General features: G+C 48.3%; 1 protein-coding gene across 1 annotated transcript in view; it reads left to right on the forward strand.

Moving 5' to 3' along the window:
* The first annotated feature begins 1,397 nt into the window (after positions 1–1,397).
* The window catches only part of LOC126577839 (filaggrin-2-like), an 18,846-nt gene continuing 5,048 nt past the window's right edge, over positions 1,398–15,195 (forward strand). The window contains exon 1 of the mRNA XM_050239798.1: positions 1,398–2,226. Within this exon, the coding sequence (XP_050095755.1) occupies positions 2,131–2,226 (96 nt within the window). The 5' untranslated portion in view covers positions 1,398–2,130. The remainder of the gene's footprint in view (positions 2,227–15,195) is intronic.

Consider the following 15,195-nt stretch of genomic DNA (forward strand, 5'->3'; position numbering starts at 1 on the left):
TTCTGTCTAACTATTCAATAAAGATTTCAATTCTTCTTCCCTTCATACTTAACGTTGGTATTTTATTTCGGTGTTTTCGCATTCGTTGCTCAAAATCTAACACTCGAGTTTAATATTTATTCTTTTAATGCATATTTTTGGCATTCAGCAACATTTTTTTTTAACTTTTTGAATTTTATTATTCAATTTATGCTATTGTGAGGCTTAAGCAAACAACATTTAAACTACTGTTAGCCCTGTTTTTTTTCTATTATTTTTTTTTTGAATAAATTACACAACTAAAAATCGTTGGCTTGGGCCGAATCTCAAGTTTAATGGTTTGCAATTCATCCATTGCAACATGTGGCAATCCATTTTTATTCAAACAGGTTTTACTCTTAAAAATAAAGCAGTAACCTTGATCGTTAAACAAAAAGACGACGCTATATACAAAGATAACAAAACAATTTAAAGTTTTTTTTATAATACTTAAGCTTAATTCCCAACGCAAATGCGATTCGAGCCACCGGTACGCATCCGGCAAAACGGTCAAGCATAAGCAGTGATCTCACGAAATCTTGACGAAAAGCAAATCAGCTCCGATTATGAAACTCTCCTCCCCTACAAGCCGGCCCATCAAACGCACAAACGCCAACAGCGCCAAAAAACACGCGACGCAGACAACGCGTTCCTCGCCTCACACGCATCGCCACACCTCCCAGGTTCCCGGGATGTTCGATCTGTCCGATGACCTTTCCGGTTCGCCGCAAGCCTTCACAGCCTCCCACATATCAAACGGTGCTCCAAAATGCTCCCCAAAAGACCGTCTGCTCGTGCGTGTGTGCGTCTGTCTGGCGCCCGTGGTGCTCTTCTGCCTGAAAACGCACACGGATTAGGTGCCATCGGCGAGACGATCGCTAATCGATCGCTAAAGACCATCATTCCGTCAATAAATGGCGTTCGGACTGTCAAATACTGTCGACTCATCCGGGCGAGCGCGCGATCGAGGCGAGCGTAAGTAAACGAAGCGGGTAACTTTTCGTCCGGTAGCGAAGAGAAGCAACAGTTAACTACTACGCACGGTCCCGTGAAGCTCCGAAACGCTTGGCCAAGAAACGCTTCGCTGCCCGATCGAGCATGGGTGAGCGATTCGCGATCGTTTGTTCGTTCGTTCGTTCGCCACAGAGCGTTACGCGATCGCGTAAAGGTGGGATGCAGCGCGTTCGTTCGCTCGGTCCCACACTCCTTGTTCCCGTGGCCTCCGGCGGCGGTATACCAGCGGTTAAAACGAAAAGGTTGCCAATCTGCACCACAGTAACGGTGTAACGGTTGGTTCGTGCGGATCACTCCCGGCGGCGTCACTCGTGGTGGTGCCCGTGGTTTTTCCCAGATCCTCCTCTCCGCACGCACAAGGAACGACAATCGTGTTCGGCGACGATCGTTCGGTCAGTCGGTCGGGAGTTTTCCTCGTTCCCTCGGGATCAGCGCACCGGCCGGTAGCCGAATCGAGTTCTCGAGGGTCCCGTGAGTTACGCCCCCCCCCCTCAAGCGTGACCAGTCCGTCCAGTGCATTCCTGCAGGATATAAAAGGACCGGTACCGGGGCCGGGGACGATACAGTCCGTTCTTGGTGGTCAGCAGCAGCAACAGCAACCAACTTTTGATTTTACGGTTCTGGCCGCACCGCGAAGCTAAGGTGTAGCGCAACGCCTACTGCTTGTCAATGATGAATGGAACCGAACCCGGACCTTAGTGCGTTCGTCTGTCTGGAAGCTCTCGTTCTAGCTGCTACTACCCTGGAGCACCGGGTGAACCTTCCGTGAGTCTCGCACATCTCGAAGCACGCGAGACCGAGATTCGTCGTCCGGATTCGGATTTATCAGCGGGCGGTGCGAGTGTGAGAAAACTGCGTGCAGTTCGTGGAAGTGACTTTACTTTGCGTCCGGTACGGTGATATCAAAAGGCGCGTGCCCGTGCATTCGTCTCCTGTTACAGTGTTTTGCTGTTCAGTCCGGCTCGCTTTTTTTTGCTTAACTTAACGGACCTACCGCGACGCCACGGTGTTGTGATTGGTGTTGATTGTTGGCCGACAGTTTACTGACAGACGACCGAACGAACGACGGTCAATACGCGCTGATTGATCGCTGTCAATATGGCACGCTATCTGTTCGGTGATGATGATGGTTCGACGCGACGCAGCAGCAGCAGCAGCAGCAGTTGTCATGGGCCTTGGCTAGCGGCGGTACTGGTAAGTGATCCTCCCCTGCGTGATTTGTACCTTTCGACCTCGCCTTTTCCCTTCTCCCGTAATTGCTACCGGCTAACAGGTGCTAATCGAGTACCGTGACGTGGTAGATGTGGCGATGAGGATCAGAGCAGGGGGACCGAAAAAGGTCAACAACGGATACGGCTGGAATCGCTTGGTCGAGGTTCGTCGCCTAGGGGATCGTTGAAATCTATTTTTTTTTTGATGAAAATATCTTAACACCAACGATCGCGATCTTCGCGGGAGATGGAAGCGTGCTAGAGTTCGGAAGTTGCGTTCACGCCACGATGCGGTGGTGATGTTGCTCGATAAGCATCCGATACGATGTTACGCCATTGTTAGCGAGCGAGCGAGCGAGCGGGCGCGCGCGCATGGCGTTGGTGCGACATTTTCACCGCGCGTTGACCACGAGATGATTCCAGCGTGATGCTGGCGCTGCTGCGGGTCCGATCCGGTCCGGTCCGGTCCGGGTCTTTCGACAGACGCACCGCAATCGCACCAAACATCCCCGGCTACCAATTTCATGCGTGGCTTACGGGGATATGAGACATTCCGGTCTCTCAATGTGGCTGCGTGGCTGTGTTTGTGTGTCTAGCCCGTTGAAGAAGACACTCCGCTAGTGGCCAAACGGCGTCTCGCGGTCCGCGGCCGAGGTCGGATTCAAATTCGTGCAGCGCGGACCCGAAACCCAAACACCATCCCCGCCGCTTGACTTTGAATTTTTGGTGACTCTGACTTTGCGTCTTCACGCTTCTTCCTCTTCGCGCTGATATCGCGCCCCGGCCTGATGTTGGCGTCGTTGGTGTGCCATAGAGTGAGGCCAGGGAGTTTCGGCGCGGGGGGGGGACGCGATCGTGTAGCGCCAAGAGGCCGAGCTGTAGCCACCGCCGCCGCCACCGCCGAGAAACAATCAATTATGCAATCGAACAAATACACTTCGCGCGATGACAACGCAGACGCACGGCACAAGACGCGACCGGTTCGGGGATTGGCTTCGATGGGTTTTAGCGCATCGCAGCGATCGTCGTCGGCGTCGTCGACATAACTCGGTTGACTTAGAGAAGGGTACGAGCGCGATCGGTGCGCTCTAGTCACTGCACTGCACTGCACAAAACCCTTGTGTTGTTAGTGCACGCAGCCCACTAACGCCTTCCTTGGCGATCAGTATGATGATCGTCATCGTGATCGATGATTGTGCATCTGTTCTGCTGCGGTTCGGTGCGTTGTGGTTGTGATGTGTGGTCGGCGGTCTGATTGTTGCGGTTGGTCCCCCCCCCCCGCCCTGAGGGGTGATCGCGTGGGAAATCGCCTTTTGTGACAGAACGCGAATCCATAAATTCGAGAACTACTCAGCTGCTGCTTGGACCGGGCGACCGGGAGGTTGATTGTCTCATGGTGGTTCCTTCGGTGGCGCACAATCGTTTGGAACGGAAAAGCCGCGCCATGGCCACGGCGTGAAGCGTGCTTTAGATCTTCATTTGTTTATTTATTAGATTAGAGAGACAGTGAAAGGGATTGCGCCGGGGATCCGTGGCGGTTATTCTGCAACATTTGGTTTGAAGGAGAAGTGCGGCGATCGTTCGTCTCGGGGTCAATTGCGCGTTGCGCGGCCCGATTGCAGATTTTGTTACCCGATTTTTATCACGTTCTTTTATGTAAAGCAAGGCCAGATTAAGCAGAGCAACGGTTGCGTAGTTTTCATTTGATTTAATTATTATGCTGGTTTTATCAGAGAACGGGAGCATGAAAATTATATGAAATTAAAGAGAAGAATAGAAGTAACGAGTGAAAGTTATCAAGTTGATTTGTTGCAACATATACCAGGTGTATAACCTTAAAACTGCTGTTTTTTTGTCGATAAAAACACATTTAAAAAAATTGAAAACCAAAAAATAAATTAATCCAAGTATTTTTCCTCGCTAGCTATACATTTTTCCTATCTTTTGCGCAATTTGTGTCTCCCATGCCAAAAGAATTGTTCATTTAACGATACAAACCACCTGTCATGCCATTTTCCGACAATTTCATACAAATCGAAGTGCTGCTCGGCCAGCGCGTGACCGATTGTCGAAAAGTGATGATATTTGGAATGGTCCAGGTCCAGTTAATTAGCGGGGGGAGGTAGAACTGCTCAATTTATTGAATTCAAATAATTATGGACCATTTTTGATGAGTGCGATGGGGCGTTGTCGAGCAGGAATATAAACCTCTCATGTCTTTGATCATAAATCGGTCTTGTTTCATGCAAAGCACGTTATATTTTGATTATTGACTGGTGCCCTAACAGTTTCAGAAGGCTACAACAGCTCATAATAGACGACACCCATCTATTTCAACCAAACGCACAGCATTGTCTTGCGTTCAGAGTGATTTGGTCTTGCGGTAGAAAATGATGGTTGGCTGGGTTCTATTAACGGTTTCCAATACAACATTGTCACCAAAGTCCTCTACAAGCATTTTGTGTGATTTGATCGCTGATTTTTCCAAATTAAACGACAAAAATGGCACTCCACCCGAAAGCTCTTTTTCAGGCACAAAACTAGATATAGTTACTCCAGAAAAAATAGATGTTGATGTGTAGTATAAATTATGAAGTGCACTGATTTATGTAAACAGGTGTTAAATAAACACAAAAAACAGTATGGGATGTCGATGAAACCTTAATTTGGTCTGTAAGCCCATCTACAAGCAAACAGCAGTTTTAAGGTTATACATCTGGTAAATAAACTTATTTTTACAATGTTGTGATAAATAAAACAACAACGATTGTAAATAACAATTTAAAAAAAATACCACAACGATAGTGAAAGTAGAAATGAAGATGAAAATAAGTATCATTATTGTGAGTATTTTTTCTAAAAATATTCTTACGAATTCTATCATTAATTGGATGAAAACCAAAAATACCCCACGAACGTGTTTGTCTTGATATAATTTATGTAACTCTTCATAAATCTTTTCACTACTTTCCGGATTTAAAATGGAAACCTTTATTATAAATAACTATTCAATCTAAATTAAAGCGAACCAATAACTTTACCAAACAAATTTGAAAAAAATTCATCTGCTCAGAAGACATTTTGAAATTTAAAGGCCAACACTATAATCCCGGTGTATGTGTGCCTTGGAATGTGTGTTTGTAGAGTAATAAATGAGCTCTTTCCGGGGCGCGAGATAGCCTTTCCATGCCTTTGACCTTTGCCACAGGTCCAGTGATTATTGGCGTATTGGTTTATCCACTAATCCGCGCCTCCGAGTCTCCGGAGAACTAGAGCTGAAGTGTCACAACATCCCGAAGCAGACCACAGACATTTTAAAGCCGAAATTTATACCAAGGAGAGGCTTCTAACTCAAATCGAACAGAGACTGTTATTCGATTTCATGATCGAACTTGAAGCCAATTGCAGTAATCAACTACAAACAATAGCAGTTGTAGCATATTGCATTGGTGTGTTTTGAAGCACCGTACCACAATAACAAACCGTGTCTTGTATCAACGAGAATGCTCCCTCGACACGCAACGCCCAAAAGACAGAGAAAGCCTTGCGGCGGCCACACGGGCGTCATTGTCGCCATCAGTAACCGGTACCGGCAGTGGCATACCACCACTTACCCAGTGCCATCGATACAGACAGCACGTGGAGCTGTGAAACCGATCAGCTGGCTAGCGATCCGCGTCTCCGCACTGCGTGTGAACCAACAGCTGATTGTGCGGTGCGGTTCTGTCGACAGCGGCTGCCAGCGAGCAGTTCAACGGTTGTATCGCCTGTGAACCATGCATGCCAGTGCCCTTTAACGTCCACAGCATCCCCTTCCCTTCTCGCGCGCTGGCAATGCTGCCAGCTAAATGGTTTACAAACGACCCACCACCAGCACCTCCTCGGGTTGGTATTGAAAATTATTTAAATTATTGACTCATGGCACTCATGGCCTGAGGGGCGCCCCGGTACCCGGGGGGTGTTGGTAATTAGCGAGCTCACCAAGCCAGCACCCCGAAACCGGTACCGGCCGTTTTCCGGTACCCTGTTCACACTGTGTCTGCTCTCTCTCGCTCTCTCTCTCTCTCTCGCTCTCTGTGGGTGTGGATCTACGCACGATTCACGCATTGTTTCCCATCACCACGTGGTGCGATCGTCTCTGTGCCTCTGCGCATAGTCTTCGTGGAGTGGCCGGTGGTGTGACCTTTGAAGGCGTGACGACATGGTTCCATGAACAGCCTCTCAACAATCACTACCACCACGGTGCGCTACCCGCTGGAGGCCTGAAGGCCTGGAGGACCGCAGACGCGCATTCGGGAAAGCGGAAAAAAGAGGTGGACGCCAGCCGTCGCCAGAAGAATGGTCCAGCACACCGAACGCTACCTGCACTGGTCTCACCTCTGACCTCCGCGACTTTGGCCACTGTTTATGATATCAGCGCCCTGTCAGCCACAATCAAATTAGAACCACAATGGACCATAAACGGCGAACGAACGAACGAACGAACGAACGAACGAATGGATCTCCTGAGAAACCACCGAGCGCGGCCATCGCTCGCTAATTGCAGAAGAGGACGACGTTTGAGAGGACACACAAATTGGTGGCCACCATTTGGTGGCGTCCCATCCCGTCATCCCGTCACTTTTCGGCACAACAAACTCGTCCTCAAATGGTGTATGGCCGGGCGGGCTTGTTAGCAAATGGTTTCGGTTTGGTCTGGTCTGTTGTGGCCTTCGCCGAATCAACCTGAAGTCGTGTCGAGTCGAGCGATTGTGGAGGATTCCATCCCGGCAGCCCTGGGTTCGCGTCATCGCGGTTCAAGGTCCGCCTCCCCCCCCCCCCCCCCCGCGCCAGTGATTCGGTGCGGTCCACAAATCCCACAAATCAAAATACGGGGCCTCGACCATCTTCTCCGGTGTGTGCGCGAGTGCGAGCGACCGCGCGAGCTTTGATCCAAATCGCTCAAGCCCATATTTGGAGTAGTGCAGGGCGAAAATGGCGATTGGCCACGTCGGGGTCCATCGTCAATGGGAACGGGGGGACTCGTCGCGCTCGACACTCGAAGCTTCCGCCTAAACAAACGCCAACAACGCGTCAAGACCATGCGGTTCGAGACACACGGTGAAGTGGGAGTGGGAGGAAGCCTCGAATTAAAGCCAAGCTTCGTTCGAGCGCACTTGAGACGACGATGCGACGTTTGCAGATGGGTCTTATGTGCGCGACAGCAGCACCAAACAGCGATGGCACATCATGTTGCGTCTCCGGGGCGCCTCTCTCTCTCGGGAGGATGGGTTGGTGGTGCGTGCGTGCGTGGTGGAGGCGCACCGCGTGATATAGATAAATGTGAAGGATAACTGAATGGTGTGTACGGGCGAATGGATGTCTATAGGCTTGGCGAAGGCTTTCAGAGTAATGTCAGGCACCGTGTTAGAGGATGTATGTTGCGGAAAGATTTATGAAGCATCGGAATCAGTTGCGTCGTAAAGGTGCATGGCCACGATAGCAGTTTTACGTTAAGAACTGTTAAAAAGGTGCTATTGTGGTTGAAATAAAGTTGCTCTCGTTATCGGGCACGGTTAAGATGAAAGAGTCTTTCTTTGCGATCAAAGTTAGCCGGTTTTAGCTGTAAAGAGCTGTCAAAAGACTTCAGCTTCAGTATTCAATAATCTCTAATAAAAAATTAAATCACATTTATTGCTTTTTTAAAATTTTGCAAAACTATAATTTGTCTAGAAGGGATGTATTCTATTGAAAGTTGATTAAAATTGATGTTACAATCTTCATCAGGTCACTGTTACAGATTTCTGACGAGCAAAGACACTTTTTTTTCTATTCGCGAACTTGAAATGTTCGTGTCTTGACGATGTCTTTACTTCCAACTCCTGTTGGCGTAAAATGACAAATTACAGTCAGTTTGAATGTTCCTTAACCGTTAAAATTGGCTACCGTGGCCATACATCTTCACTGGTGGAGCATTGTAGCCCCAACGGAAGCTAAGCTGTTATCGTATTGGATTCCAAAATGCGGCTAAGAGGCGTTTCAGCATAAAAGCGATTTAACTTTATTGTATTGCCCAGAGCCGATTTGTAACGAATTGTTTCAAATTCAATTCCGCGGAACCATTGAGCGGAAGGTTCGGCCCCCGGAGGCATTTCATCGGCCCTCTGATAGAGACCAAAAACGGGGGCCGGATGGCCTCACCTAGCCATCTTTCGCTCGAATTATCGATCCACGGGCGACGCGGATGTGATTGGCCAGGGCGCGTAGCTTCACGCACTCTCCATAGACGCCTCATCTCCAGCAGCGATCCTGACGCTGATAAGCATTATCGATTGGATATCAAATTGTTCGCCAAACGTACACCGTGCCCTCGCCGAAGTTGGTGAAGGACCGACGGGCGGGCGGGAGGAAGCCCATCCTAATTGATTTATGTGCTAGACAGAAAAGTTTTTCTTTTGCCAATTCTTTGCAACCCCAGATCCACCTGCAGCGGAGGGAATCGTGGGGTGTAGAAAAAGTTTACGCGAAACCGGTCGGTCACCGGTCTGGGGCTGTCGTGGCGTACCGTTGGTGTAATTAGGTTAAGGCGCACCGTTTTGTGTGTTATCTAGAACTGGATTCTTCGTCGTCGTATGGCTTGATGAAGCTGTGGATCAATTGTTTGATTGCCATTTATTTGAATGAAACAAGGCTTCCAAAAAGGATAGTTGCACATTAGATGTCCTCGAGGGGAATCTGGTCTTCTGTGTTTGTCAACATAATCCCCCCCCAGAGTTCGCATAAATCTCCATTCCATTTATGGATCATTTGATGTGGATTCATTGCATTTGCGGTAAACAGAAGCGCAACAAAAGCGAGATCGAGCCTCCGGAACGCGAGCGTGTCTCGTTAAGGTCCGTTTCGGAGCTGCTCAAACATCTCCTGTCACCAGCATCCCGCTCCCTCCCCCGCGGACCTTGAGCCGTGAAATGAAATTACCCGCAATAAATATTGTATTTTGACGGCTTCCGGCGTCGTGCCTGCTGTCGCGCTGTCGAAACAGCCGTGGCTTCCGCAGAATGTCTCCACGAACCGCGGCCGGTACTAAGCGAAACAGATCGTTTATCATGATGTTCGTTTGTTCGTTTCGCTCTTGCGCCTCTTCACTGTGCTAAAGATTTGTCAAGCGCATTATCACTGAAGCATTGTATGTGTGTTTTTCATGTGTTTTTTTCATGTTCTTACGCGCGCGCGCGCGCATCCGAGGGCAACCGTTGGTGGCCAATTGTCTTGAAAATCGCTTCGAACAGGAACGGAAAAGTGAAAACGAAATTGCATGGACAATAAATAAAATATTTATAATTCATTTCCTCGACCACCTCGGTGACGGTGACGGCGATGACGATGGGAAGTGCGCTCCTGGATCGTAACCATAAGCGTCCTCCGGCGAGATGATTCATACCATTCTGTGATACAGTTCCCCCCTCAGTTCCCTCAGTTCTTGGGCGTTCGTTGAGCTGCTTTAAGAACTGCTGAGCTGAGAACCGGCCGGTGGGCGGCCGGTTTTTTGGTGATGGACATTACGTCATGTAAGATTGCTTTTCGCATCTTTTGGGCGCGCGGGGCGCGTCTTTGTGTAGGCCAAATGAAACGGAAACGACGACGACGACGATGACGACGAAGCAGATGACGACGGTGTACGCGTTTGTAATGGAGAAGGCAGCTCGGTGACCCTCTGTTGCTTCAGCGAAGAGCGCGCACCCTGGAGCTTAGAGAAGTGATGACATTCGCTCGACGGAGAGCACGCGTCGCGACGCTTCGACCGTTGTAGCACGTGCTCTGTGAAGGTGGCGTAAAGTAATAGCCTTTAGGTTAATATCACTGACAGCGTGCGGTTGGTGATTCGTCTCGTTGGACGAGACCCGGATAGATAGTGTCCTACTTATTTAGATTTAGAGGTTGGCATTTTTTTTACCAGAGTGTTGAGCGATGGCCTGTGGTTTGATAGGAGCAACTCCAACGAGCAGACATTGCAAAGTAGGACACTGAGTGAGCTCATTAAAGAAGATTTCGTAAGCTAATGTTTTACTTATGTGGCTAAGGGAGCATAAGAAAACATAAGATTAGTGTGTTGATGTCCATTCGAAATGAAGCTGCAAAGAAATTGCTTCAGTTTGGGGTTTAAGCAATCAAACATGTGTTGTTTCATGCATGATGAACCCGTTTTCCTAAACACATCCTTGTGCTTTACTCACCACCAGTACCACTCTCACTGCGAACAATGTATTTTAAAGACGCTTGGTGACCGCCCCAAGATAAATTCCCACTGGAATGATGCTGCATGTTTCTTTGTTTTCAACAACGAATTCTTCTTCAGATCCAGGAGAATGGTATCAGGAATCTCCTGCAATGCTTGGCGGCACTATTCTCATGCCTTGAGACACTAGATAACTTCAAAGTAGCACACACAGTTCGATGATGTAAATCGAAATGGCCATCAGACTACGAAGCACGAAGGATTGTGAATAATTTTTGCCTCCCGTAACTCCCGATCCAATGCATCCAATCACTCGGCATCCAATTACGATGTTCTACGATCCTGTTATGGTTTCGCAGCTACACCGCAAGCAGTAGCATCCATTCCTTCAGGCCCAGCTTCTGGAGCCACTGCGGGGCGAGTGTGAATCTATGTCGCACCGGGCGCTCTAGTGAGCTTTCTGATTTGAATTGGCTTTCTCCATTCGCTGGCATTCGCTTATGCTGCCCCCCGCCTTTCCTGTCCCTCGGTGCACGGCCAACGACAACCGAAACAACGGACGAAGGCAAACTCTGGCAAATTAAGCTCCGGGACAGTGTGAAATTGGTGCAAGCATAGGATCGGCCCTGGCGTAGGCTGGTATGTGTCTATGGTCTTGCTCTGCGCAAAGCGACAAGACCCGTCCGGAACATGAGCTTGGCATGCCTTTCGACCAGCATCTTCGATGGGATACGAAGACGAAACCATTCTTGGCGAACCATCAGAGCATCCCGGATACGATAGCTATGGCTATCTAGCCTCGCGCGCTTATCCAAACGAACACCGGCAGCAGCAGCAGCAGCAGCAAATAACAATTAATCTGTTTCTCCTGCGGGCCTCTCGCCTGTTGGTTGGCTTGGTGAGTTAGAATAAGGGTCCACTGGGGCCAGCATAATGATGGTGGCCATTAGCCATTGCCCAGTGCATAATGCAAAACCGTTTTGCCTTGCCGGTCACCCGGAACCTTCTTCTGTCGAGTGTCTTGCGCTGGGATCCATGGTATCCTAAGGGTCAAGGCCATGCGGCGTTGGCTGTCGGTGTGAGCGGTAAGTGTCGGGTGCTTTAATTGAATTAAAATGTACAACACGTATCGCATCGGCGAAGATAGGGTGGAGCGACTGTTTGTTGGCTAACCAAGCTGACCGGTTGCTGAATGGCACAGTGCCGCTTATCGCAGTTTTAATCCTGATGCTCTGTACGGCTAGCGGATGATGTTTTTCATGTAAGGGTCTTAACGACAGTGTACGGCTTAGCAAAGTGCAACTAGGAAGTGAATAGCATCAGCAAATGGAGTTTGTTTGTGTGCTTACTAGTAGCATCCGGAATGAGGTAATGGATTCTTGCATCGTTCCAAAGGGAGTGGCTATGTGCGGACACACTCCAAGGGATGGAGCAATAAACTGTGCAAACGGACTGTGTATTCTAACCACTTGTGATACTCATTTGCGCTAGGATTAAATCGTAAACTGGCAATCTTCTGCTTTGCTTTTCTGACATACCGTACCGTTCTGACAGATAGAAAGGAAATGGATTGTTATATCGTTTTTGGTAACAACCACCAAGCGTTCCTTCGAGATAATGTACTCTAACACCAGTCGTCTCCCGGATGAGCTTTTAAGAGTCTCCAGAGCATTAAACCTAATAGCAGCGAAGGAAGTGAGACCCCTCGGGCTCGTGCCCGGGTTCCACCTCGCTCGAACCAAAAATAACTTCCCCAAAAACCGATGCCACAGATGATTCGAGAGTAATCCGACCCCGAAAAAAGGGGTTTTCTCGTTTGGTTTCTGAATGACGCAATTTTCTTTCATCCCATTCCAAAAGAGAGAGAGAGAGAGAGAAAAAAAGAAACGAAACACTGTCGCCGAGGTCGGGGTGAAGGGAAAACAGGATTTTCTGCCAAACAACTTGTGTTTATTTTGACTTCACACTCCCTTCACACTCCCGATCCCGAACCACTCGAGCCGGAAAATAAGAGTGCGTGCGGAATGTGGAAATGAACTGCGAAGGAAATAGAAACATTCCCAGCCGAAGTGTATCCCGTTGCTTGTGTGGAGCACCGAACGAGAGGACCGTGCAGCGAAAATTCAAATCCAACAAAAGAAAGGCAACGCCCGGCGTGGTACACTGACTCAGGGGCGTCATATTCGTCTGGTTGACGTAGGTTGGCCAAAAACGGAAACATTGAGCTTTGAAGAGGGTTTTTTGAGGGGCGGGCGTCTTGGCCCTGGTACCGCCTTCGTTCGCCAGTGTTTCGAAGATCGCAGAAACACAACCATTCCGTTCCGATTGGCGGGTACCAAGGGTTTCGCTTTGATGCTGCACACCGCTGACGGTCAACCGCTGCCAGCATGTCGTGATGGTTGATTTGAAATTGGTGTTTTCGCAGAAGGACACGTCTCGGTGTAAATAACGTTAATGTTCGGTTTACATTGACGACCAATCATGGGGCGAAGGAGTGAGGTTTTGGATTTCACGAGCATTTGATAAACCGGGTGACACTTTGACACTGACGGTGAAATTGACTCCCCCGGGAAGTATCAAACTGTGGTTTCGATATTAGATTGTCGTGGCATAACAAATCAGGTGTGGAATTAGCAGAAAAGCAATCGAATATTGCTACTCGATTGAAGGTTCAATGGGATAGCTTACAGCTTAGTCTGTTCGAGTGAATTCGGGACTGACCGAAGGAACAAAAAAAGAATGCTGTCCTTATCTTCTTCCTAGCATCGTATTTCAAAGTAGATTTCAAATTTTTCTAACAGAGCCCATCGAATTCGTTTACTATCACAAGGAAGCAAGCTTCAATCATCTGTTTCCACATTCCGGATATTGCTTTTTTTCTCATCCAGCAAAAACTTTGCCATTCTGCCCTTCCAAACTGTCGCATCAGATATTGGGTCATTTTTGATTAAACAGGAGCACCAGCCATGGCTCAGGAAATCACATCTTGGTCCTGTTTGGGCGCCTGTAATCAGATAAGCTTCTCTAGGCGCATTCATCTGAGTGCTTTGCTGTGAAGTTGTGTTCGTAGACAGTTACAGTTCGCTTCATTTTACGCAGCTTACGCAGTGGACGCGTAGATTAATCAGCACGCGGATTATCATTAGCTTCGTTCTTGTGCGGTCGAGTTTATGTGATGGCTGGATGCGCTTTCATGGTTGGCTGCGGTACAATTCGAGGCTGCGATGGGAGCCTGCTCGTCATTCCTATCAGCCACAGGATGTCTAAAGTTGAGTTTGCTCTTTTTTGCCCCTGCATGGGTCGGTTTGTACGATCCCATCTTAAGCCCCCTTTTTCGGTGTCTTTACAACTTTTTACGAACTTTTGCCTAGTCGGGCCCGAATCGATCGATTGTTCGGTGATTTTTGTGTCATTTGTGGCTATATCCTTTTCAACTACGAACTTTGGGCGCATTTCTTCGTGGAGAACGATGAATGAAAGCTTTCACAAAGACAGTTGATACGGGTCGGTGGGAATTTTGTATGGCAAAACTAAATTGAATGGAAATTATGGGTTCAAAACAATATTGAAAACTTCTAGCTTTTCATCACATGTTGTCGATAAAAACTTGCTCGGAAGATGTGTCTGCAACATTAAACATTTACATCTCGTGTTGGAACATGGGAAAATGTCTGCTACACCTTTAGATTGTACTTGAAGTAGGATTAACGTACAGCATTTGATTCATCATAGGACCTACCAATTAACTTACTCGAGTATGATCAACTAAAGAACCCAGAAAGGTCAAAGTAAAGGCTAAGGAAGATGACATTCCTTTCAGCTAGCGTGCTAATATCTTGCATATCATCCTCACAGCCACACCAATCCACCTTCAGCACCACTGTGCAGTGTGCATAGGAAGCCTGGAAGCATAGGAAGTACGTACCAGCGGTGCGAAAGCCATTCCGATAAGGTCGTCAATCTGCTAACGGTTGCTCATGGAGCCACTAAAACAATGCTCAAACCGCGCTTATGATGTGCCCTTCCCAGGCCGCGTCGGTGTGATTCCAGCCCTGTTGCTGAAGTGCTGCCGATATGTCTAACGAACAGACCACGAGAAACAATTGTATGTCAAACGTTGAAATCCCTGCCACATGGCTGGCACACCCCACACCGGGCGACAGGCAGCGATTGTCACAAAGAGAAGGGAAAACGGCATGTTAGCGAGCTATTCCGACAGAGAACGATAACAGAATGTGACGATGTGCCGGTATTCGGCAAGTCAAGGATTCTGTTGGCTTGCGATTGATGCTCAATTGTGCAATAGGAGAATTAGTGATGTACGCAACATGGACGAGCAGCTGCTGGCATAGGGATCAATTCCTTCAATGGAGTGGAGCTAAGTAATTGAAATTCCCTCGCCCATTCATTTACGATGTAACGCTACTAGACCGATTCGTCCCGAATTGATCAAAGTGTAGCGAGAGACCAGTTCCGAGGATGGGATTAATGCCGGAACTTTGCAAAACAACGCGTGCCATAACGGCAGCCCGTGATGACTGTACTGTCCACATCCGGGGGATTAACGTTTATCATTTCGATGATGCATGAGCTCACGCATAAGCGCTAGCAATCGCGCTTGCTGGCCATTGTTGATCGTGTGAAAATGTCTCGAGTGGGGCGGAAAATGGATTTTGAAGTTGTTTCTTAGAAATCGATACACCACACAATGCACGTGATTTTCGCATCCGTTTGGGG

This window comes from Anopheles aquasalis, chromosome 3 (genome assembly GCF_943734665.1).
Source record: "Anopheles aquasalis chromosome 3, idAnoAquaMG_Q_19, whole genome shotgun sequence".
NCBI lineage: Eukaryota > Metazoa > Arthropoda > Insecta > Diptera > Culicidae > Anopheles > Anopheles aquasalis.